This window comes from Podarcis muralis, chromosome 13, assembly GCF_964188315.1.
Source record: "Podarcis muralis chromosome 13, rPodMur119.hap1.1, whole genome shotgun sequence".
NCBI lineage: Eukaryota > Metazoa > Chordata > Lepidosauria > Squamata > Lacertidae > Podarcis > Podarcis muralis.
Window position 1 is genome coordinate 40,830,977 of NC_135667.1, and position 24,900 is coordinate 40,855,876.

The 24,900-nt window shown below is 45.8% G+C and overlaps 1 protein-coding gene across 2 annotated transcripts in view; it reads left to right on the top strand.

The window, feature by feature from the left end:
* Positions 1 to 24,900, top strand: part of MYO1D (myosin ID) — a 181,746-nt gene that overhangs the window by 64,865 nt on the left and 91,981 nt on the right. For both annotated transcript variants that reach the window (XM_077917458.1, XM_028704045.2), the window contains exons 15-16: positions 4,209 to 4,375; positions 8,247 to 8,454. In XM_077917458.1, the coding sequence (XP_077773584.1) occupies positions 4,209 to 4,375; positions 8,247 to 8,454 (375 nt within the window). The remainder of the gene's footprint in view (positions 1 to 4,208; positions 4,376 to 8,246; positions 8,455 to 24,900) is intronic.

The following is a 24,900-nucleotide window of genomic DNA, read 5'->3' on the forward strand; positions in this document are numbered from 1 at the left end:
GTCAAGCCAATATGTTAAATAAATGGGTTATAATGGTTGCATTAAATTTTCTTTTATGAGGGAAGCGTAATATTGTGTGCTAAGCAGCTGACGAAATGTGCTGTTCAAAAACTGTCCAGGCTTGAATAGCATTAACTTCATTGTTGTCTTTATTTTATTTTTGTAAGATTACATTTGTAATGCACTCTATATCTATATCATCTATATCTATATCTCGCTTCTTTAAAAAACCTGCTGTGGTTGCTAATATGCTGTCAATATACCAAATTAAGAATGTTGGTACTTACCTGTAAAGACTTAAACAACTTGGGACCAACTTAATCCTTCATTGGTATAGACTTAACTGGTCGCTAAGATCTTCAGCCAAGGTACTCCTGGTTGTTTCACAACCCACAGTGATCCATCTTGCAACAACCCAGAGGAGGATCTTTTCTGTTGTGACACCCAGCCGATGGAACAACCCTCCAAGATAATGCAAGTGCCTGCCTGCTTGCTAAGAACTTACCAATTATTCTACTTTTATATCATTTTGCATAAAAATCTTAAAGCAGTTCACAATAAAACATTAAAAGTACAACGCGAATGTATTAAGGCCAGTGTATTGAGTTTATCGGGACTTGATTGCTGCTGTATTTGTTGCTTTGCTGTAGTTCTAATGTCTTATTATGAACTGCTTTGAGATTTTATGAAAGGTGAATAAAAAGTAATTTAAATAAAGAGAAAACAGTTTAATAATAATTTAGAAACCTGCTGATCCTGTTAATGGTCTCCTTTCGGTACCTCTGATTCTGGCCGAATGTTTTTGCTTCGATTCTCCATCTGACCTTCAGACTTTCCCCTTTTCCATTCAAATCAGTGGAGCATGTAATACAGTCAAGAGTCTTCGGTCATGGAGCCATTGGTAGAGTTGTCTTATTGTTCAGACCATAGAAGAGTCCTGATTCACAAGCTCTTATGTTGGGTGGGGGGGATTACCACCCAGGCCAATTAGTGCTCAGAGACTTATTTAACAATTTGACTGATTACCCTGCAGTTCCTTCCTTAAACTAGAGATTGGGAATGGTGCACAAACTAAATCCCCACCTAAATTGTAGTCAACTACTCTGCGAATATTTGGCCTGTAAATTAGCCTGTTCAATTTTTGGAATAAATGCACTAAATTTTGCTCTGACTGTCCAGGTTCAGGATTTAATGTGTCAGTTATGGCATGCCAATTAACTGCCTGTATAGATCTTAGATTTTTCTAGCACTTAACCTCAGTCCATTTATCTGTAGGGATTTGCTTCTTGCCCTATATTCCTTGTGTGTAAGGTGGGCAAATATTCTCCTCCTTTCTAAAATGTCATTTTGTGACTCACTAACAGTAAGAATGACCAGCCATCCCACTCAGTAGATGGAGGAATAAGACTGCATTGTTGTTGTTGTTTAGTCGTGCCCGACGCTTCGTGACCCCATGGACCAGAGCACGCCAGGCACTCCTGTCTTCCACTGCCTCCCGCAGTTTGGTCAAACTCATGTTTCGAGAACACTATCCAACCATCTCATCCTCTGTCATCCCCTTCTCCTTGTGCCCTCCATCTTTCCTAACATCAGGGTCTTTTCCAGGGAGTCTTCTCTTCTCATGAGGTGGCCAAAGTATTAGAGCCTCAGCTTCACAATCTGTCCTCCCAGTGAGCACTCAGGGCTGATTTCCTTCAGAATGGATACGTTTGATCTTCTTGCAGTCCATGGGACTCTCAAGAGTCTCCTCCAGCACCAGACTGTGTTAGAATGTTAATAGCCAAGATATCAGTAGGTATGTAAAAGCATCCATTTAGGAGCATTTATTAGAAAGGATACACCCAAAGCCTTCATTCAACCTTTATTTATTGTTATATCAGGATCAAAACAATATCTGGGCACCATAAAAGCTAAATGTACTTTTTTCTCCCTTCCCTGTCTTATTAAGGGGTTTGTGTGCTCTCATTTCTCGTCAAGCAGATCTTGTAAGTCAGGAAATAAAAGACAAGAGGTGTTTCTCATGCACCTTTTAAAAAATAATATCTTTGGACTGATTTATGCTCCTGCCACGTGTAATGGAGTGTGGCTGATAAATACTAAATCCTTAGAGTTGCCTCTTGAGGCTTTGGGCTTCTTTCAAAAGATCACCAGGGGTCTTTCCTTAATGTTCCTTTCGCTGACAGCTGTAGTGAGTGATGGACCATTGTGAGACTGGGTTTTTTTAAAATCTCTGGGGACCCCTCTCGTTTGTTTCTTAATCTCTCGTTTGCTGGCTGAACCTGCTCCCTTCTCCTTCCTCCTTGTGCTTCCATTTGTTTCCACTGCAAATGAGCTTTGTCAGTGTACTTAATTCCATCACTTAATAAACCAGGCATCTAGTTGAAGTGCATCTTCTCTTAACCTCGCCAGCATGAAACGTGCAGCATGTCGTTTGCCAAACACTTGCCATAGCAAGCCTCTGAATGCTTTTTTTAAATAAATAAAAATTGTTGAAGCAACCCTTAATACAATCATTTCCACGCAATGCTTGCTTTTTCTTTTGGATAGCTTGGCCTTCCCCAAGTTAGCAACCTACAGATGCTTTTGGATTCCAGCACCCGTCAGTCCAACCGGCATGGCCAGTGCTCAGGGCTGATGGGAGTTGCAGTCTAAAACACCTGGAGGACATCAGGTTGCGTTAATAATAATAATAATATAACAATAATTTATTATTTACCGTATTTTTCGCACCATAGGACGCACTTTTTCCCTCCTAAAAAGCAAGGGAAAATGTGTGTGCGTCCTATGGAGCGAATGCAGGCTTTCGCTGAAGCCTGGAGAGTGAGAGGGGTCGGTGCGCACCCAGCTCTCCCACGGCTAGCGGAGCGCTGCATTAATCCCGAAGCTTGGGGCGTGCGGAGCTCAGCGCGCCCCAAGCTTCTGGGTGCCGGCAAGGTCTCCGCTAGCCGTGGGAGAGCCCCGCGACATCGCGCGGCTCTCCCAGGGCTAGCGGACCACTGCGCTAATCCCGAAGCTTGGGGCGTGCGGAGCTCAGCGCGCCCCAAGCTTCTGGGTGCCGGCAAGGCTAGCGGAGACCTTGCCGGCACCCAGAAGCTTGGGGCGCGCTGAGCTCCGCACGCCCCAAGCTTCGGGATTAGTGCTCCGCTAGCCGTGTCTAGGCTGCGGATAGCAGCCTGCTTCCCAGAGCGTCGGGCGCCCTGAAAGCAGAGCTCTCGGTGCTTCGGGAACACATCCGCAGCGTGGGGAGCCTTGCAGGAGTTCCCCGCAGGGCTCCCCACGCTGCGGATAGTAGCCTGCCACCCGGCGCGAGGGGCGCCCTGAAGCAGAGCGCCCCTCTCGCCGGGCAGACATCCACAGCGTGGGGAGCCTTGCAGGAGTTCCCTGCAGGGCTCCCCACGCTGCGGATAGCAGCTTGCCGCCCGGCGGGTGGGGCGCCCTGAAGCAGAGCGCCCCGCCCGCCAGGCAGACATCAGCCAGCCCCACAAGCTTGGGAGACAGCAGGGAGGCGCAGCGCCACTATCCCGCTGTTCCTCGACCTGGTTCGGTTTCCCTGACCTGCTTTTGGGGGGGAAATAAAGGGAAAATTTTTCCCCTTTATTTCCCCCCAAAAAAACTAGGTGCGTCCTATGGTCCGGTGTGTCCAATCGTGCGAAAAATACGGTATACTCCACCCATCTGGCTGGGTTTCCCCAGCCACTCTGGGCGGCCCCCAACAGCAAATTAAAAGCACAATAAAATGTCAAACATTAAACATTTCCTTAAACAGGGCTGCCTTCAGGTGTCTTCTAAAAGTCAGATAATTGTTTATTTCCTTGACATCTGATGGGAGGGCGTTCCACAGGGCGGGCGCCACTACTGAGAAGGCCCTCTGCCTGATTCCCTGTAACCTCATTCTCGCAGGGAGGGAACTGCCAGAAGGCCCTCGGTGCTGGACCTCAGTGTCCGGGCTGAACGATGGGGGTGGAGATGCTCCTTCAGGTATACTGGGCCAAGGTCGTTTAGGGCTTTAAAGGTCAACACCAACACTTTGAACTGTGGTTAGCCCTAACCATGTTTAGGACCAGCATGGAGGAAGAGGAGCATGCAATTCTCTGGCTTGTTTTCTTTGCAACGATGATCCGATTTGGAGTATTACATTTGCACTGCCCTGCCCTTGCGCCTTGGCTCTTAGCATTAAAATTGTTGTGTTCCTCACTGTCTCCCACTAGGAACCATACTACGTCCGCTGCATTAAGCCTAATGACAAAAAGTCGCCACAGCTATTTGATGAGGAGCGTTGCAGGCATCAGGTGGAATACCTTGGACTCCTGGAAAACGTCAGGGTCCGAAGAGCAGGTTTTGCCTATCGTCAGACATACGAGAAATTCCTTCACAGGTAAGGAAAGATAAAACTGACTAGCCTTCAGCTGTTTGGGGACCATCTAGAGGCTTGGCAGAAATGACTGAAATGTATCGTGTTGAGTGGTACTGGCTTTATATACCCCCTGCTTTATTTTGGAGAATAAAATAACGTGTATAGGGATTTATTTCTTTCAATTTTTTTTTACAAAGTAATAATCATAAATAAATAAGAATAAAAATGTGCACCCCACCCCCGAGACCATTCCATTGTAACTATCCAACCTCCCAAAATTTCAAAACCTCTTGCGATGGTTTGACCCCTTTTAACAATACAAATTCTACAAACGCCTTCCATATCTCCTCAAAATCATTTCTCCTGCATATTCCCCATCTTACCTTAATAGCACATGTTCATTTATCATTAATAGCTATATCCCACACCTCTTTATACCATTCTTCCATTTTATATTCTGTTTGCCCCTTCCACTTCCTCGCTATAATAACTTGTGCAGCTGTCAATAAATTTGTGAGCGAGTCCTTCACAGCCTGCGAACCTTCCACCCCCATTGCAAATGGATAATAATGCTACCTCTGGACTTTCAGCCAGCTTTAACCCAGTGATTTCTGTTATCTCCTTAAACACCCTTTGCCAAAAAAATAGTACACATTTACACGTATAGGGATTTCTGTTGGCATTAATGAAAATAGTTTCACCAGGCCAGTTTTACAGACCTTTAATAAAGGCGTGGGGAACCTTTGGCCTTCCAGATGTTGCTGAACTACAGCAACTCATCATCCCATGCCATCTGCCATGCTTGCTGGGGCTGGTGGGAGTTATAATTCTTTTTTTTAAAAAAATAATTTTTATTGAATGATGTTATGTTACAAAAAACAATACATCCATACTACCACTAAATATAATTAAGAAATAAAAATTACATACATTGATATTTAGTTTGTTATTTGTTATTTACCGTCTTATTTCCTCCCAGACATTGCACACAACAACACACATATGTGCAGACACCTGCACACCCACACCCGCACACAAAATGATAATAATGAAAGTAAATATTTTTTCCCTTTTTATCTTCCAAAATTTTTTCTTCCACTTTGACTTCCTGTCAAGTCCCTTTGCATATATTTTATCTTACATTTGAATGTACACAAAAAAATAAACCTTTCTATATAATTTTTCTAATACATTCTGAAAACATAATAAATCCTTAATTGTTGTCCACCTCCTTTTAGTTCCTTTATCACTCGAATGCTAGCACAGATTCAAAACTATTATTGTATTTTTGAACATATCTTCTATAACCGTCCCATTTTTCCGCAAATTTTTGCTTTGAGTTTCCTCTGAGTTTACTAGTCAGTTGAGCCGTCAACACCAATTCCTATAATTTGATTTGCCAATCTGTTATTTTTGGAGCCTCGTGATCTTTCCATCCCTTGGACACAAGTATACGAGCTGCTGCGGTTGCCTACAAGAATACCTCTCTTAGATTTTTTGGGATCTCTTTATCTAAAATACTTAATAGAAATGCCTCCTTTTTTTAGTAAAAGTTATCCCCACCATCTTTTTTAATTCATCGTATATTTCCCCCCAAAAAATCTTAATCTTTTCACATGTCCACCACATGTGGGAGTTATAATTCACCAGTATCTAGAGGGCCATTGGTTCCCCACTTTTAACACCTCTGCTTTAAAATCTTTTGCATGTAGTTTTGTCGTCATAGCTTTGGTTTCTTAGAGAGCAGCTTGGTTATCATCCCTGTAGGATAAATTCAATGTCCAAAAGTCGTGTGGTTCTCCCACTACCTCTTTTCTCCCAGCCGATTAGCACAGGAAATATTTTCCCCATCCGTGGTTAGCAAGCAGAGAGCTGGAACCAAGAGCAAGAGTTTGGCTGTCTGAATAGATCAGATATTTACGCCATGGGCTCCCTGTGGCAGAGCAGGAGCTCCTCAGCAGATCTAAATGAAAATGGATGCGCATGCATGCTCCCAAGCGCACACTCCGCTGCAAAGCTATACGCCATTTTCGGCAAAGCACCTTTCTATATGACTGAATATGTGAGTTGCAGCTTCTTTAATTCCAAAGAGATACCGAGGTCACCTTGGACGCTGAATGCTGCTATTTATGCTGGTGATAAGCTGTTAAAGCTTGAGCAAAGAAATTCAGATGGGAGAGCAGGGCTGCCTGGTAGTGTGCCTCTGCTTTAACTTGGGGAGGGGCTGCCGAGACCATATAACACTGGTCCTGAAAGAGCTACATTGGCTCCCAGTATGTTTCTGGGCACAATTCAAAGTGTTGGTGCTGACCTTTAAAGCCCTAAATTGCCTCGGCCCAGTATACCTGAAGGAACATCTCCACCCCCATCATTCAGCCCAGATACTGACGTCTAGCTCTGAGGGCCTTCTGGCAGTTCCCTCACTGCAAGAAGTGAGATTACAGGGAACCAGGCAGAGGGCCTTCTCGGTAGTGGCGCCCACCCTGTGGAACGCCCCCCCGTCAGATGTCAATAAAATAAACAACTATCTGCCTTTTAGAAGACATCTGAAGGCAGCCCTGTTTAGGGAAGTTTTTAATGTTTGATGTTTTCTTCTGTTTTTCTTCTGTTGGGAGCCGCTCAGAGTGGCCGGGGAGGCCCAGCCAGATGGGCGGGGTATAAATAGGCTGCCCTTTCCTGTCTTTGGCTAGGATTTTTTTAGGCATTCTTGGGCCATATAGACAACTATACTCAAAGCCAGCTGTGCATTCTCTGTCTCTTGGCTCCAGGAGACAACTGCTGGAATTCAGCAGGTGGAAGATATTGTTGTCGAGCAGGCAAGGGCAGAAGACTTGCCAATTGTTGCACCTCTTATTGCTTTCTGTGCCTGAAAAGGCCTCTGACTTAAGCACCCACAATGCCTGTTGACTTGCTAGGCTGGTGAAGGTCCTTGTGCAGTCCCAAGAGTCCTTGGCAGATAGGAATAATTCTGCTTGATCCAGGCCCCACCCTCTTATCAACTGAGTTACTCTAACCCATTGAGTGTATTTATCTGGAGTTTCATTCTGCAAAACTGGAACATCCTTAAAGCTTGGTAGTCAAGTAGCTCATTCAAATGTTCTGTCAAACAGTAAGATGACACTCCGTGGTACGTAAACCAGTTTGAACCCGGTTCAACTGAAGCCTGCACAGGTCACTGATTCCATTATCTGCATTTGCAATTCCTTTCCATGTGAAGTGGGAAAAGATAAAGTCCCATCGCATTTGTTGAGGTCATGCTGGGGATACCCTAGTAATAATAATAATAATAATAATAATAATTTTTATTTATACCCCGCCCTCCCCAGCCAAGGCCGGGCTCAGGGCGGCTAACAAGCAATAATAAAAACAAATTGAATGAATACAACTTAAAAACAAAATTAAAATACAACATTAAAATATTGAAACCTCATCGCAGGAGGAGAAGGAAAAGAAAAAAGAAAGAGGGGGAGGGAATCAAATTGGCTCCAAGCCAAAGGCCAGGCGGAACAACTCTGTCTTACAGGCCCTGCGGAAAGAAATCAGATCCTGCAGCGCCCTGGTCTCATGAGGCAGAGCATTCCACCAGGCCGGAGCCAGTGTTGAAAAGGCCCTGGTTCTGGTTGAAGCTAATCTAACTTCCTTAGGGCCCGGGACCTCTAGGGTGTTGCTATATATGGACCTTAAGGTCATCCGTGGGGCATACCGGGAGAGGCGGTCCCGTAGGTACGAGGGTACATACTGGCTCCCAGTATGTTTCCGGGCACAATTCAAAGTGTTGGTGCTGACCTTTAAAGTAAAGTAGCCCTTTACCATGATACTGATGAGTCTGCGAGTGAGCAGAGATGGCAAACACAACTCCAACAGTGCTTTCTTTTAAAATTCTGGCATGCAGGTACAAGATAATCCCTGAATTTACTTGGCCAAATCACAAGCTCCCATCAGACAAGGAGGCTGTGAAAAAACTGATTGAGCACTGCGGGTTCCAACACGACGTGGCCTACGGCAAGACCAAGATTTTCATCCGCACGCCTCGGACACTATTTACATTGGAAGAACTACACGCCAAGATGCTTGTGTGGGTTGTTCTCTTCCTACAGAAGGTGAGAGGCAGTAGCAAAAGCTGCTTTAAAATAGCCCAGCTCTAGCCACTGCGGGCTTATTAAAGGTGGCAGTATGGCCTGTGGCAGATTCCCAGTGCACTGTTAGCTTAATCTTTATGCTGAACCTGATTTGTAGGGAAAGGGTTCCAGTTTCATTTTGGAGTCGGCTGTTTCCCACAATATGCATTAGAGAAGCAGTTCAAACACTAGCCTCCAAAGTTTTCCAAGGTCTGCAAGTCTTGTGTCAGGTACCGTATTTTTTGCTCTATAATACTCACTTTTTCCCTCCTAAAAAGTAAGGGGAAATGTGTGCGCGTCTTATGGAGCGAATGCAGGCTGCGCAGCTATCCCAGAAGGCAGAACAGCAAGAGGGATTGCTGCTTTCACTGCGCAGCGATCCCTCTTGCTGTTCTGGCTTCTGAGATTCAGAATATTTTTTTTCTTGTTTTCCTCCTCCAAAAATTAGGTGCGTCTTGTGGTCTGGTGCATCTTATAGAGCGAAAAATACGGTAATTAGTAGGTTTGTCAAATTAGCCATCAAAATCCGAATTCAGCACAGGGAAACTGAACACTTTTAAATAAGTTGGGCTAACTAAGAAGACTTCTGCAAACCTGATTTGCATCAATAAGCAGTTAGTATGTTGTAACTTTAAAACGATTATTGACCTTTGCTTACCTTTAATCCAATTAGAAAGCTGGTTATGGTACAAGAGGAATGGACAAGGCAGGGGTGGCATTTTGGAGCAAGACAGAGAGGGACGTGATTGGGCATAAAAGTTCCAGGGCACCCATCTGGGGCCGTATTTTCTAACAGAGGACACCAGAAATGAGGGCTTGAAAATTGTGTTGTCTCAAACATAAACCGCATCCCTTGTAAATCCAACTTTGTACAGTGGTGCCTCGCAAGACGAAATTAATCCGTTCCGCGAGTCTCTTCATCTTGCGGTTTTTTCGTCTTGCGAAGCACGGCTATTAGCGGCTTAGCGGCTATTAACGGCTTATCGGCTTTAAGAAAAAGGAAACAAACTCGCAAGAACTCGCAAGACGTTTCGAAGCAAGCCCATAGGGAAATTCGTCTTGCGGAACGACTCAAAAAACGGAAAACTCTTTCATCTAGCGAGTTTTTCCTCTTGCGAGGCATTCGTCTTGCGGGGCACCACTGTAGCCTTTTTGTGCAAGCCACAACCAAAGATAGGAATAGTAAAAAAGCACACTTGTGATGATTGCTTTTAATAACCCTTTTACGCTGTGATTATACTAAAACACAACGTCGTAAATCTGCTCAGAATAAGGGATAAAATTAACGATGTTTCTTGCAGTGGAAGGCCTAGAAACATCAGCACTGGTATGTTCTGTTTTGTGCATAGCAGTACTCACAAAGTATAAACGGTTGTTACTCCAACTTGCATCTCTGTAGGACAAAGGCAAGACTGATTCCTGTAAATGATCCCTTTTGCTATTGCTTGTATGACAGCTTTCCCCACTGCTAGAATGTCCCAATGGGTAAGGGAGGGAAATGGTTGCTGCTTTGCAGTAGCTTGCCCCTTTTACTGTTGCTGCCAGCAGGAAGTAGGAAATTAATTTTTAATGTAATGCTAGAATATTGATTCATTACAGCGCACATTAAGTAAACAGAAAAGGGGATTTATGGAAGTGTGATGGGCCTTGTAATGCCATAGATTTCTTTGGAGGGACTTGATTTTCTAAAACAAAAAAGAAAGAAAGAAAAGGTAATTAGAGGCCTTACCTGGCTTGAAATGCATTGGAATTGTTATTACATAATTCCTTAAAGACCTATATAGCTTAGCCTAGTTTTTGCTCCATCATGCTTCTACTTAGAACTGCTACTTGTTTACCAGCAGATGGAGCCCTTGCAGGCTTCCAGTGAAGAGATGAAGATTAAGCTTCATATAAAAAATAAGACCCCAAAAAATGAGGCAGTTCAGTTTCTGTGTCACTTTTGTGTGCTTCTTCAGAATGTTTAATAGTTAGCAACTCCCCTTTTTATTTGCCGCTGAACAAGATTTTGTTCCTCCCCCAATCTGTCTCCGTCTTGCACATTATGTGCAAAACGTGACTGTGGAAAATACTGGAGGAAACTGCTTGCAGTCCTGAGGCACAATAATTTTTGGGAGATTGTGGAAAATGAGAGAGGGATACAGAATTTTGTTGATGGGATGAAGCACTGCTCTTGGCTCACTGGAGAGTCTGTGGAGGGTTCTGGATTTGTAGTCTTGTGATGATGTTGCTGTGGTTGTTGTAATATGCAAGAGAGATAGATGGTGATCATGGCAACCTTGCTTTCTGTCCATCATTCTCTGTCTTTCATATTTTGTGTACTTCACAAGACTCAGCTGTTGGGGCTAAGCACGTCATAGTTCAGCCTCCCCTGCTTAACGGAACTTGGAGGGTTTATTTATTTATTTGCGTCTACAGTCAAACCCAGAAGTAAATGCTCCAGTTCTTGAACGTTTTTCAGAACCCGAACGTCCGACGCGGCTTCCGTTTTGAGTTTCCCTTTTGAACTGAGGCTTCTGCTTTCAGTTTTTGGTTTCCAAAAGTCAAACGGTCTTCCGGAACGGATTACGTTTGAAAACTGAGGTTCCACTGTATAATCTTTCCGTGCCAAGTGTCCAAGGCAGCTAAGAGTAACAATATGCAAATACAATAGAAAAGCAAATGAAGTAAAATGACAATTAAAAGCACAATAAATAAACGCAAGGGCAGGTTTAAACAAAGCAGCAAAATGAATCCCTCTCAGCGATTTTGAAGGCTTCTACTGTCCAATGACAGTATGTCTATGCGTCTTATGGAGCGAAGGCATGTCTATGCGTCTTATGGAGTGAAGGCATGGTCCCTGGAGCCGAATTGCCCAGGGGCGAAAAGCAGATCATGCAATGGCGCAAAAACGTGGTTACAAAGCACGGATCCACATGGATTCTCAGGATTCTTGCATTGGGCTACCCCAAACTCACCGTCAGATCACATGTCTGTGGCCACAGCATGAACACAAAAATCATACAGCCACTGTTTCGTTCCGAATATTTCCCCCCCCCCCTTGTTTTCCTCCTCTAAAAACTAGTTGCGTCTTATGGTCAGGTGTGTCTTATGGAGTGAAAAGTACGGTAGTTGCTTGTCCTTTTATGGCTATTTGAGTTGGTTAGAGTTCAGTCCCCATAGGGGACATCTGCATATTTCTGCATTGCAGGGCGTTGGACCAGGTGATCCTCAGGGTTCCTTCAAACTCTGCACTTCTTTGATTCTATGAAACCACAGGAGGGGAGAGTGTTTTTGCGCTTATCTCCTGCTTGTGGGTTAGCTACTGCAAGAACAGGACTCTGGTCTAGATGGGCCAATGACCTGGTCTAGCAGGCTCTTCTTACTATTTGGAGGCAGTCCCAGGAAGAGTGTGCATGTTGTTCTAATCCAAATGAGATGTAGCCGGGGCATTTGTCACCATGGCCAAACCGGACGTTTCAAGGAAGGGGGTACAGATGGTGCCCTGGCCTCAGCTGAGCAACAGTGTATGCTTTCTTTGCCCTTGCCATTCAGAAGTGTCATGAATAGTTGGGGTGGGGAAGCTCACAGGTGGAATTCTCCAACTGCTTCATGTTCAACCAGTTATCTATTTAATAAGTGGTTTGCTTCAAGTAGCTGTATGATACCTCTATGAAAAAAAACACAAGCAGTGTTATCTCAGCGTTCCCTCTAAAAAGAGCCAGCAGGACTTAAATAGCAAATGTAATGGTGTCTCTTCAAATCAGACTTCTAACACCTTCCTCTTCGCCCTGATCATCCTTGGGTTGACTATTCCTGTAATGCAGACTCAAGCCATTTAGGACGCTGCCAAGCTTTGCTTCTATCAGAAACCATTACACTTAGTTCCCCTTGCCAGCTCGTCCTTTTATAAAGGCATTAGGTTTGGTTGCATCTGTGAGGTTGAACTGCAAGACTCCATGCAGTTGTGCAAGAAGTCAGGCTTATTAATGTTTCAGCTCGGCACACAGGAATGTCCCTTTTGTTTGAAAGGGCTGTGTGTCTGCCATCCTTTCCAGTATTGTGAGCTGACAGTGTTTCCCCCCCCCCCTCCTCTCTCGTCTATCTCCCCCCCCCTTTTGCCTTGAGGCATTTTATTTCCCCAGACACTCCTCTCAGGAGGCTTGTCAATCAAGACCCTGCCGCTGCTGTTGCCATAGCAACATGGCGGTGGTGGTGGAAATAAGTAGATGGGGAGAGGAGATGAGAACAAAAGCTGCGGCTGACTTGTCATAATTTAATATTTTGCTTTTCTCTGTCCCAACATGCCCTTAAAGCTGTACATACTAGGAATGGGTGAGCTGCCAAAAAAAGAAGAAGAAGAGGCTTCCACTATTAACAAAAGACTGCGTTTTCGTATTAGATTACAGTCCAACAGCTGTAATCAGAGAAGGGCTTCTGCACAGTGACCCACATCAGGGATGATATAAGGGGCTTGCCATCGATTCAGAAGGCATTTCCCTGTCTTGTGTGTTGGGGTTGTGGAAAGAAGTAGAAATGGGAATTGTTCTGTATCTGAGGTAACATACCTGACGTGCCATTACATAGGGATCTTCATCCAAAATCCTCCAATGTTTATGAACACTCATTGCTGCATTGCAAAGGCCATTTATTCCTGCCTTTAGCCCAGTGGTTGGGCCACACATAAACTTGGAAACCAGTATGTTTAACAGGCACCTTCATTGCACACTGAAGTCTGGATATATGAAGAACTCTAGTTTAATGAGTAAGCCAGGTTGCATGTGCCCTGCCCCCCGAGTATATTATCAGTTTCACAGAACCACATTTATTCTGTCTGCAGCAATACAATATCCACTTTTCTGACTCAAACTGTGGTGTCCCTAACGCTAATTAAAAATGGAGCAGGGGAACAGGCATTGTCTCTGACCCCATAATTAGTGAGGCACAGTAGGAGAACCGTCATAATTTTATCAGTTTCCACTTTGAATATAAAACTGAACATCTTTTGTGCTCGTTTTGCAGTATTTTGCCCCTCTCTAAGGGCTCTTTTACCTAATTTTGGAGCCTAGCAGCTTAGAGGCAGAATTTTTTTCCTGCTGCAATATCAACAGCAACCTCTGAAGAACAGATCCCATTTGCAACGCTCTGGAAGCCATACAAGCAACGCTCGTGCCCGTGTGGAATTTATCTTGCTAGTTTCAGTTTTGGTGCCTGGAGGATCAGCTGTGCTTTGACAGTGTGAAATGTTGTTTGCCTAGCAGCTCAGGCGACTGTGAAGCAGGGTGGGTAGGAGAGGGCACATGTGCTTCGGCTGTAGCAAGCACGAAAATATTTTTGCAAGGTTCGTACAACCATAACATGTCTCTGTGTTGCACTATTGGCATTTAAATTTCAGAACGAATTACTCGGTTTTGGCGTGGAGTTTCTGTGTATCTGTTGGGTTGGGGTTTTAGGCGCTTGGATCTGGTGGAGGAAATCTTCAAGGGCTAACACAAATGCTTTTTCCAGTGAAACTGGAGTTGCGAGGAACTTGCTGAGCGGAATCTAAATACAGACATCCTGCCTCTCTTTTCTGCCAATGCCCCTCTGTTGACAAGGACAGTAGATGCTAAAAGAATGTTTTTGATTTGTTTCCTCCATGGCCCCATCCTATCCGGCATTCTGTTCATAGCCAGAGCCTTGTTACTTTTTAATGTGGCTTAGTGTTGATCTCTTTAAGGTGCAAATAGTCCTATCATTCTATGAGGTAGTCTCTACTAACGCCTTGCAGTGATGAGGGTCTAAGCAAAATAGCATAATAATGTTATAAGGGTACCCTTGTCCAACCCCCTTTTATGAAAGGTTCATTCATTTGATTCCCCAACAACTGTGATGGGGAAAGTTGAGGTTGTGATAGGAATTTTCAGGTCTTAGATATATGGTAATGTTCATAAGCGTACCAACCAAGCATGTACATAGATCAGCACAGGAAGACTGACCTGGAACAATTTTGACTCCTAAACTGAGCCAATGTTTTCTCCGCAAGGCCAAAGTGGGAAACCTCCCCATTGTCTCTTTCCTCACAAATCCTGTCTTAAGGGCACATTTAAGATATGAATAGGGTGTGAGCCTGTGACCTGGCCCAGGAACGAAGTATTTATCATTACAAAAGACTAGCCAGGCTCCCCAGGCAATCCAATCAAGTAACCTGCCAGACAGGAGATAAACAACATTCAAATTTCTATTTTACAGTGGTGCCTCGCAAGACAAAAAGAATCCGTTCCGCGATTCTCTTCGTCTAGCGGTTTTTTCGTCTTGTGAAGCAACCCCATTAGCGGCTAAGCGGATTAACGCTATTAGCGGTTTAGTGTCTTAGCGGCTATTAAAGGATTAGCGGCTAAGCTGCTAAAAGGCTATTAGCGGCTTAGCGGCTTTGAAAAAAGGGGGGGAAGCGGGGGGGAAATGGCAAGACTCGCAAGTCTTGCAAAGCAAGCCCATAGGGAAATTCGTCTTGCGAAGCTACTCAAAAATGGAAAACCCTTTCGTCTAGCGGGTTTTCCGTCTTGCGAGGCATTCGTCTTGCGGGGCACCACTGTATCTTTTCTGTGATGTAGGTATGATGTATCTGAGGGGTGGTCTTAGGTTACAACCCTTCTGTGATGTATGTATGATGTTTCTGGGGGTGGTCTTGATCTATAGGGTGGCAATTTCAAAAGTCTTTATAAGGCCTTGCGCGCCATTTTTCTGGGTCCCTCTTCTCTCCTGCGGACAGATCAATAAAGATCAAGCTTACTAGCTGCTTTGCTTCTCAATATTCTCTGGTTGGCCTCTGTTATTCTCTCCTACTAATAGGGAACCTATGTAAGGACTCTATATGGGCTCTTGGATACCCCATAAGGGGAAAGGGCAATTTTACAACAAGGTATAGCAAGAAGTTACCTTATTAGATTTATTTCCCGGTGCGGATATTGAGCACTGCTGGTGGTAGTGTTGTGCTGCAGCATATCTTTCTCCTGAGCCAAACCATCCAATCTGTCATGACTAATATAGTAGTTATTAAAAAGGGAGTGGTCTTCTTCCCTCTCCCCTTTCAAAAGTGTGGTTCATAGGTGATGGTCTTTCAGATGTGAAGTTCTGACATCCTACACAACACCAAAGACAGGGCATCCTAATTGAAGCACTCCTAACAGATGAACGTCCATTCTTGAAAGGCTCCAGTGAAGATGCCAGCTTCCTTAGGCAGGATCTTTCTTTTTGTGTTTGCTTGGTTTCAGAGTTTGGAAGTTCTCCTAAGTCCAACAGCTTTGTTACAGGCATTGCTTACTGACTAATCTTCAGAGCAGTTCTTCGAACACTTCTGTGTAGTGCAAGTCCAAGACTTCTGCTGACTTCACAGTAGCTACAGATTTTGAAGTGGGTTCAAGGTCAGCATTTCATTGGCAAAAGCCCATGCATATTCATTGGGATTCAGTGACACTGAGCTCAGTGAAACAGTTCCAGGTCAAGTTGCAGCCATACTGTCGGGTCATGACACGCCTCGGAAGCTATTTTCACGAAACTCAAGCACATTCCGCTTGGCTCCTCGGGGTCAAAACCATGTCACACTAAATGCATAGTCAAAAACCATGTCGGGGAATTTTAAAAATGTAATAGGAGGCATTAAATTTTCATTGGCACCCACAGGAGCCTTTTATCTCAGGCTTCTTGTGGGTTTGATGAGTGTTTTTCATCAGGATTACAGCTTGGGAAAGGAGGTTTCATCTCCCATCTTCACATGCTGCAGTCCCAATGAAACACTCCCCACGACAAAGTATTAAAACTTTAAAAATCCCCTGACATGGTTCTTAACTACAAATTACGATCAACATCTAGAGCCTGATCCTTATTTGGAAGCTTTGACCATGTACCAGTCTTGTGTGCTTTGGATCCTGTGGTTTCTATTTTTTATTTTTTTTGTCGCCTCCCTGCCTTTTCCACAGGCTTGTCAAGTTGACAGTACTGTGGGAGGGCCTGGTCCCTTTGCTTGACTCTTCACTGTCTCTCCTTGCACAGCACTTGTAATTTAGGCTGCAGCGGGGAGTGTTTGCTCTTCGGCTTTTATCAATCTTTTAAATAAGCTGCCTTTTTAATGATGCATTATGGTAGGTGTTAGAATGGAAGCCACTTCAGATCCTGGAAAGCATCTCACGGCTGTCGTTTCCTTGAACTCGTCTCTTTTTTTGCTAACCATACTGGGCAGAGTGGAACTCTTCTACTTCTCTCCTACACGCCTCCTCCCTCCCTCCCACACGCCCCATAATTTTACCACCTCCGGAACCATATTTTGAGAAATAATGATGCATGTCACACATTGAAACAGATGGGGCTGTGCTCTTTATTTGCATATTTTAAAGTGAAATGTGTTTGTCATGAGTACAGTTCATCCTCCCCCAACACACAGACCATGTTGGGGAAGGAAAGGAATTGTCCTTTGACTGTCAGTAAAAGAGAAGTTAAAAACAAATGTGATTCCTAATGTGGGGAGATTTGGTTCAGAATTCTCACCTTAGGGCTGGGGGCTGCTGAGACTCGCATCTGGAGGCCTCACCTTACAGCCCGATCAAGCCCCAAGTTTGATTCAGCAGATAGCCAAATTCTATGAGCAGACTAAATTATAAAGCCAGAATGCAAACTCTGTTAAATGAACAGTGACAGCCTGTTCAGCATCTACCGTCGTAGCAGATTTATGAAAATGTGCTACCCATGCTAAATAAGAAGCTGTGTCCTAATGGCAGAGCAGTGAAGGGTCAAAGGGAATGGATTCAACAGCAAAGTAGGAAATATGACCTCTGAAGGCCTTTCCAAAAAAAACCCCCATGTATATGTTGGGGATAATATCCGGGTAAATATTAAAGAAGCACTAGTACTGGACAAGAGCTAAATGTATGGTAACCATGTTCCTGTACTGGAATGGGAGGGAATAATTTCCACTACACTTTAAGTTGGGGAGGGGGAAGAGATGCAGTAGTTGTATTTCTGTGGGAGAGAGGGTCTGTCTTGTGACTACACTGTGATCGTTCCCGCCAGTGTGGTGTAGTGGTTAAGAGTGGTAGACTTGTAATCTGGTGAACCGGGTTCGCTTCCCCACTCCTCCACATGCAGCTGCTGGGTGACCTTGGGCCAGTCACACTTCTTTGAAGTCTCTCAGCCCCACTCACCCCACAGAGTGTTTGTTGTGGGGGAGGAAGGGAAAGGAGAATGTTAGCCGCTTTGAGACTCCTGAAAGGGAGTGAAAGGGGGGATATCAAATCCAAACTCCTCCTCCTCCTCCTCCCTCCTCCTCCTCCTCTTCTTCTCTCAAGGATCAGCATCTCTGTTTGGGGCAGAGTGAAGCGCAGCTCTTAGCTTTGCTTGCTTAACATTTTTTGTTTCTCCGCCATTTTGTGTTTCGATGATCCCCAAACAGACAGGAGGTGCTGGGTTGGGTTTGTGATCTAGGTGGGAAATTGGCAGTCAGGAGACTCTGGCAGGCCAGAAAAGGTCAGTGGAAGCCAACTATCATAGAAGAGGTGAAGGGAGGAGACGTCAGAAAGCAATTGCAGAGCAGCATCCAATGGGGGAAAGAGCAGGGACTCACCTTCCAGTCTTAACGGGCAAGAAAGTATATAAGATAAACCACCTCTGATGTATTCTGCCTTCTCTATTCTACATTGAGTTTCTGCTCCCATCTATATTGAATCTCTACTCTGTTTTGATGAGTAATACTTACCTGTCTTCTTTCGCTCCCAGAATATGGCTTTTTGACCACGCGGGACGCAGGTGGCGCTGTGGGTAAAACCTCAGCGCCTAGGACTTGCCAATCGCATGGTCGGTGGTTTGAATCCCCGCGGCGGGGTGAGCTCCCGTCGTTCGGTCCCAGCTCCTGCCCACCTAGCAGTTCGAAAGCACCCTTAAGTGCAAGTAGATAAATAGGTACCGCTTTCTAGCGGGAAGGTAAACGGCGTTTCCGTGTGCTGCGCTGGTGCAGGCCTGCCAGAGCAGCTTCGTCACGCTGGCCACGTGACCCGGAAGTGTCTCCGGACAGCGCTGGCCCCCGGCCTCTTAAGTGAGATGGGCGCACAACCCCAGAGTCGGACACGACTGGCCCGTACGGGCAGGGGTACCTTTACCTTTACCTTTACTCTGTTTTGATGAATAATACTTACCTGTTTTATTTCACTCCCAGAATATGGCCTTTTGACCACTTAAAAGACCTTTTGTCAGGGGAAGCTCTTGAAGCTTCGACAACTTGGTCCTGGGGACTTGTCCTTTGTTAAGGACTCCCTTTGTGAGTGTAGCCCAGAGGCATGCCTGAACTGGGTAATTGGCCTGGCTGGGAGTGAGGGGACTGCTTTTGTTGATCTTTTGACTCTTGGAGAGGTTTGAGTAGTTTCATAATACGGGCTGAGAGTGTCTCAGATTTTTGAGAGTCCCTCTGTACTCCAGATTCGGTCCAGAATGCAAAATCCAGCCAGTCAAGTGAATAATTTGCTTCAGTGTTCCCCAAACGCCAAAGGGAAAAGTGGACTCTGCTTTGGGTCCCTGTACTGACTCATCTCTTGAGTGGGTTGGGGCAGGGGAATAGCAACCCTGGCTTATTTTGGAAAGCAAGAACATCCCCCCCCCCCAGCACTGACTATTATTTCTTGCTGTGCTACGTGCAGCGGCATATGGAAGAAGGAAAGGTAGCTGTAAGGCAAGCTAAAAAAACAAAACAAATACCCCTGCAATAATACTTAAGTGCAATTTAGAAAATATAGCGTTAAGGGCAACAGAAAAAAATAATGCCTGTGGGGAACATGCGTGAGGGTGTAAATCTTTTTTTAAAATGGGAAGCTTGACATTTGTGTATGTTGTCACATGTATGCATACATTCATCCTTTGGCAAAGCTCACTGCCCTATGCAGACAAAGAGCTACTATGAACCGAAGAGACCTTGGACGCATTCCAAATAACTGTCATGTGCAAACTTAAAGACTAGCCGATTTATTGTTTCATGTGCTTCCGTGCACTAGAATCCACTCCATGGAAGTTTATAAATGTATTGGTCTTTAATGTGCCACAATACTCTTTGTTGTGTTTGTTCCAACAAATGCGGCTACCGCTCTGCAAGTTGTAACCCACCAAATAGCTTTGCAAGACCACCCACTGGGCAAACAGGGGTTTACACAAGTGTCGCATTACTCCTCCCGGCAAGTGTGCAGAACAAGCAATCCTCAATTCCTGATTTAGAATTATGTCTGAAGAAGGATCGCTGTTTTGTGCCAAACAAACCACAAAGTCAAGGTTTGTTCTTAGCTTACCAGTTGTGGTTTGTTAGAGCAAAGCAAAGCAAACCATCTTCCTTGGTTCAGATGTCACACTAGGCCAGGGACTATTATATTCTATTGTACAGTGGTGCCCCGCAAGACGAACGCCTCGCAAGACGGAAAACCCGCTAGACGAAAGGGTTTTCCGTTTTGGAGGCGCTTCGCAAAACGAATTTCCCTATGGGCTTCCTTCGCAAGACGAAAGCCCATAGGGAAATCTCCGGGACAGCGGGGAAGCGCAGCACGTCTTCCCCACTGTCCTCGGACCTCCTCCGAAGCCTGGTGGCGGGGCGGAGAGACCTCCTCCCGCCGCCAGGCTTCGGAAGGCTGCTCCGAAGCTAAAGCAGCCCCCCGCGACCCTCTCCCAGGTGACGCGCGCCTATGGCAGGAGCCTCTATAGGCGCGCGTCACCTCTCCAGCCGGGAGAGCGCGCGCGGGGCTAAAGCAGCCCCCCGCGACCCTCTCCCAGGTGACGCGCGCCTATGGCAGGAGCATCCATAGGCGCGCGTCACCTCTCCAGCCGGGAGAGCGCGCGCGGGGCTAAAGAAGCCATAGCCCCGCGACCCTCTCCCAGCTGGAGAAGTGACGCGTGACTATGGCAGCAGCCTCTGAAGGATGCTCCGAAGCCTGGCGGCGGGGCGGAGAGACCTTCTCCCCGCGTCAGCCTTTGGATGGCTGTCCTGAAGACTTGGGGTGGGAGAAGGGTTTTCCTTCCCACCGCCAACATTCAGAATGCTGTTCTGAATGTTGGCGGTGGGGAGGAAAAACCCTCCTCCCACCGCAAGCCCCGGGAACAGGAGAAGCGCTGCGCGCCTTCCCCTCTGTTCCCGTACCTGTCCTGAAGGCTTGTGGTGGGGAGAAAAGCCCTTCTCCGCACCGCCAGCCTGGCAAGCGGTCTCCATAGGAACGCATTAATTAATTTTCAATGCATTCCTATGGGAAACCGTGCTTTGCAAGACGAAAAACTCGCAAGAAGAAAAAACTTGCGGAACGAATTAATTTCGTCTTGCGAGGCACCACTGTACACTATTATATTATTTATTGTTTGTATTTGATGTGTTTGCCATGCTGGGCTCATAAATTTAGTGAATACATATTTGTAGACCACCCTTCACAAATGGTGTCCCATAAAAGAACAATTAGAATAGAGTACAATGTAGGGAGCAGCAAAGCAGGCGTGATTTGTTCATGCACAGCTAATCATGGTTTACAGTATCTTACCAATTTTGTGCGACTTCAAAGTAATTTACTTTAACAATGCCTGCCTGTCTGCAATGCATTCTTGATTACTTTCTGTATTTTAGTAGCAATAGACGCGCACACACACACAAATCAAAGCAGGGTAGATGAAAGGATGATAATGCAACTGGTAGCTTGGGGAAAAGGCCACGTAAGTTTTGCTCTGGTTCCTAAACACTTTGGAGCTCTAGCTCAGGCAGCTCACAGCTTGTGGGCAGCTGCCAAAAAGAACTCAGTTTATCTCATAACGTAGCAGAAGAGATGAGCAGCAAAAGTAGCATGCTGAAAGGAGATACCTCTGTGGGATAACAGCAACAAGCTTATGTGGTGAGGCATACACCAATGCAATATCCTACTTACATTCTCTTTGACCAGTTGTTGTTCCAAATAGGGAGTGGAAAGATGTCTGCGGGTGTAGCATTAATGCAGGGTCGCTCAATAGGTTGGTTAGAAAATCTAGCATTTAGTCTGACCGCAGGTGGAAGGATGGATTTAAACTCAACGGAGCAGGGTTTCCCCTTGGCTCAGTTTTCGGGGTTGAAGCAAGATTGATGATTTGTTGTTATTGCATGTAGGAAGGTACCGTATTTTTCGCTCTATAAGACGCACCAGACCACAAGACACGCCTATTTTTTTGAGGAGGAAAACAAGAAAAAAAATATTCTGAATCCCAGAAGCCAGAACAGCAAGAGGGAGCACTGCGCAGCGATCCCTCTTGCTATTCTGGCTTCTGGGATAGCTGCGCAGCCTGTATTTGCTCCATAAGACGCACACACTTTCCCCCTTACTTTTTAGGAGGGGGAAAGTGCGTCTTATAGAGCAAAAAATACGGTCTATCCTAGCTGCTCTAGGTTGACAGAACTCTTTTCCCATGAAGGTTCACCAGTGCCTTAACCTGAGCGTATTTCAGGAGCAGAGATTAAAAACCGATCTCTTTGATAAGGATATGATAGCTATGGTCAATTGTTCACAAGTGTTTCTTCATTTAAACTTGATGCTTTGCTGTTTTTCATTAACTTATTTTGAGACCCCAAGTCTCTGGAATAGGGTAGGACAGTGGTTTTCAACCAGTGTGCTGTAGCACCCTGGGGTGCCTTGAATGATGGTCAGGGATGCCATGGGCAACCACTTGCCTCTGTCCCTCTTTCCTTCCCCCCTCCTCCTCCTCCCAAAGGCTTGCACAGCTGTTTGTTGCAGCCGCCCTGACCACAAGCTCCACAGGTGAATGGTGCCTCTGGGGCTGGCCAGGGGTTGCTGTTTGCCAGGAGCTGAGGCAGCCTCGGAGTAGGCAAGCAGGTGGTTGAGGAAGGCCGGGCAGGCAGGCAGGCACTGTGCTGGCCTTTCTTGTGCTTGCTGTGTGCAATGCCTGCCTAGAAGCTGAGTGCCCAGCACTGAAGGGGAGCCTTTCCACCATGCAGGCCCAGCAGCGCCCACTGCTGCCTCCCAGTGAAAGGTTCTGGCCTCACGTTCACCTTTGGTCAGTCTCCATTGGGCCACTAAGGCCGCAGGCATCCTCTTCCTAGACCCCTGTGGGGCAGTGTGTGGGGCGGCAGTAGTGGCTGCCTGGAGGACTCCCAAGGAGAGGGGAGAGGAGAGGAGGCATAGGGAAGACTCCACGAGGGTGTTCAAAAAAGGGTAAGAGGCTGCCAGCTCTGCAGGCAAGAGGTGACATAACAGGGCTCCTGAGCTCCACAGGGGTGCTGCAGAAAGAATGTGGACTCCAAAAGGTTGAAAAACTCTGGGATAGGATAGGTAAAGGTAAAGGTACCCCTGCCCGTACGGGCCAGTCTTGACAGACTCTAGGGTTGTGCGCTCATCTCACTCTATAGGCCGAGAGCCAGCGCTGTCCGCAGACACTTCCGGGTCACGTGGCCAGCGTGACAAGCTGCATCTGGCGAGCCAGTGCAGCACACGGAACGCCGTTTACCTTCCCGCTAGTAAGCGGTCCCTATTTATCTACTTGCACCCGGGGGTGCTTTCGAACTGCTAGGTTGGCAGGCGCTGGGACTGAATGACGGGAGCACACCCTGCCGTGGGGATTCGAACCGCCAACCATGCGATTGGCAAGTCCTAGGCACTGAGGTTTTACCCACAGCGCAACCCGCGTCCCTGGGATAGGATACTATCCACAGAAACATAATGGTCTTAAAACAGTGTTACAATAATTCACACATACTGATTAGCGTTGGCTCTCGTCTTGAGTTTTCTGGAGGTGGGTAGAATTAAAGGGCTGGATATGTTCCAAAACGGATTGCATGATCTTCTCCCAGTTCAGAATCAGTGAGGCTTGCTTATTAATTCTTTGTTAGGACTCTGCAGCAAATATTTTCTCTCCCCATCTGTTTGTCCCTTGTTTCATCATTCCTAGCTTGACGTAATCTATGGTTTAGTGAGGCATGCAGGAAGGACCTCCACTTGACACAAGCTTCGTAAAGCAAATAGCTGTGGTGCTAAATTGCCTTGGGTAATTAATTAATCCTACTGTAAATGAAAGTACTGATGCACATCTGTATGGATCCATAAGATGCCAGCTCAGGAGCTGAATCAATTTCCCCAGCCAGCCCCTCAGTGAATTGCAGGGCTGTCGGTTCACCAACAGGAGAAACAAAACAAAAAAACCTTTTCCGTTGAACTCAAAGAGAGACGAGTATTGCTCTAATGCAGCACCAGGCAATTTGAAACAGAGTGCAACCATTGTAGAGTTGCTTGAGAACGCTTCATCTAATATGGTTGAAATGTAAAATGGTGAGAATTTGACATCTACATTTGCCATCTCAGCCATTTGACATCCATAGGGTAGAGGAACTGCAGTTAGGAAATTCTTCACAGTGGAATGTTCTCCCAAGCAAAGGAAATGATCTTTTCGCCAGATCATGAGAATTGACCACTGAATTTGCCAATGTGTGTTTAGTGTTGTATTATTTATATTTATTGGACTCCAGAGGGTTCTCCACTCAAGCATGAGGAACTGCCTTCATCCCCTTCTGCCTCTCCGCCCTCTGCAACTGAAACAATCCCTTTCAAAACACCAGTGGGTGCTGCAGCCTCTCTCCTTCAGATCCCTCTGCCAAACCCACTTTTCTCCCTTAGTAGATAAGAGGGCATTGCTAATGGGATTAGGTCCCACCCTCTGACCTTTAAAGATAGGGATGAAAAAGCTGCTTGCTGAAGGACATCAGCCACCCACAAATTCACACACCATCTCCCTGGCTGAGACAGGCAGGCAAACTTTATTGGCACCCTTCAGAGTTTCACCCCCCCCAAAGGGGGCAGAAGAAATATAAATTTAAAAGAGATCATGAATAGAAGACAGGGAGCCCCAATCCTAAATGCTTGCTTTTGGTTTGTCCCTGTCCTGCTGTTCTTTCCTCTATAAAACAATACAGTCAAACCTTGGTTGTTGAACGCAATCTGTTCTGGAAGCACATTTGGCTTCTGAAAAGTTCAACAACCAAAGGTGCGGCTTCCAATTGGTTGCAGGAGCTTCCTGCACTCAAGTGGAAGCTGCGTCAGACGTTCGGCTTCCAAAAAATGTTCAAAAACCAGAGCATTTCCTTCCGGGTTTTCGGCATTCGGGAGCCGAGACATTCCAAAATGGAGGCATTCAGGATCCGAGGTTTGACTGTAGTTCGTTAGCTGTTTCTCTAGTCTATTATGACATAGAGGAGCTCTTCAGTGGGCAGCAAGGCATCCACTTTTGCTTCACTTGTTCCTTAGGAAACGGAAGCATTGCTCATGGTCAACACAACCCCTGGTGATATTCCTTCCTTTGAGTGTAGCAATGAGGTCCACATGAAAGCAGCTCTCCCAAACACTGAGGATGTGGAAGATGCATGGAGCAATAATGCCTATTCCTCCTTCTCTCAAAGCCCTAGGTCTTCATTTTTTGCTTGGGTATTTGACA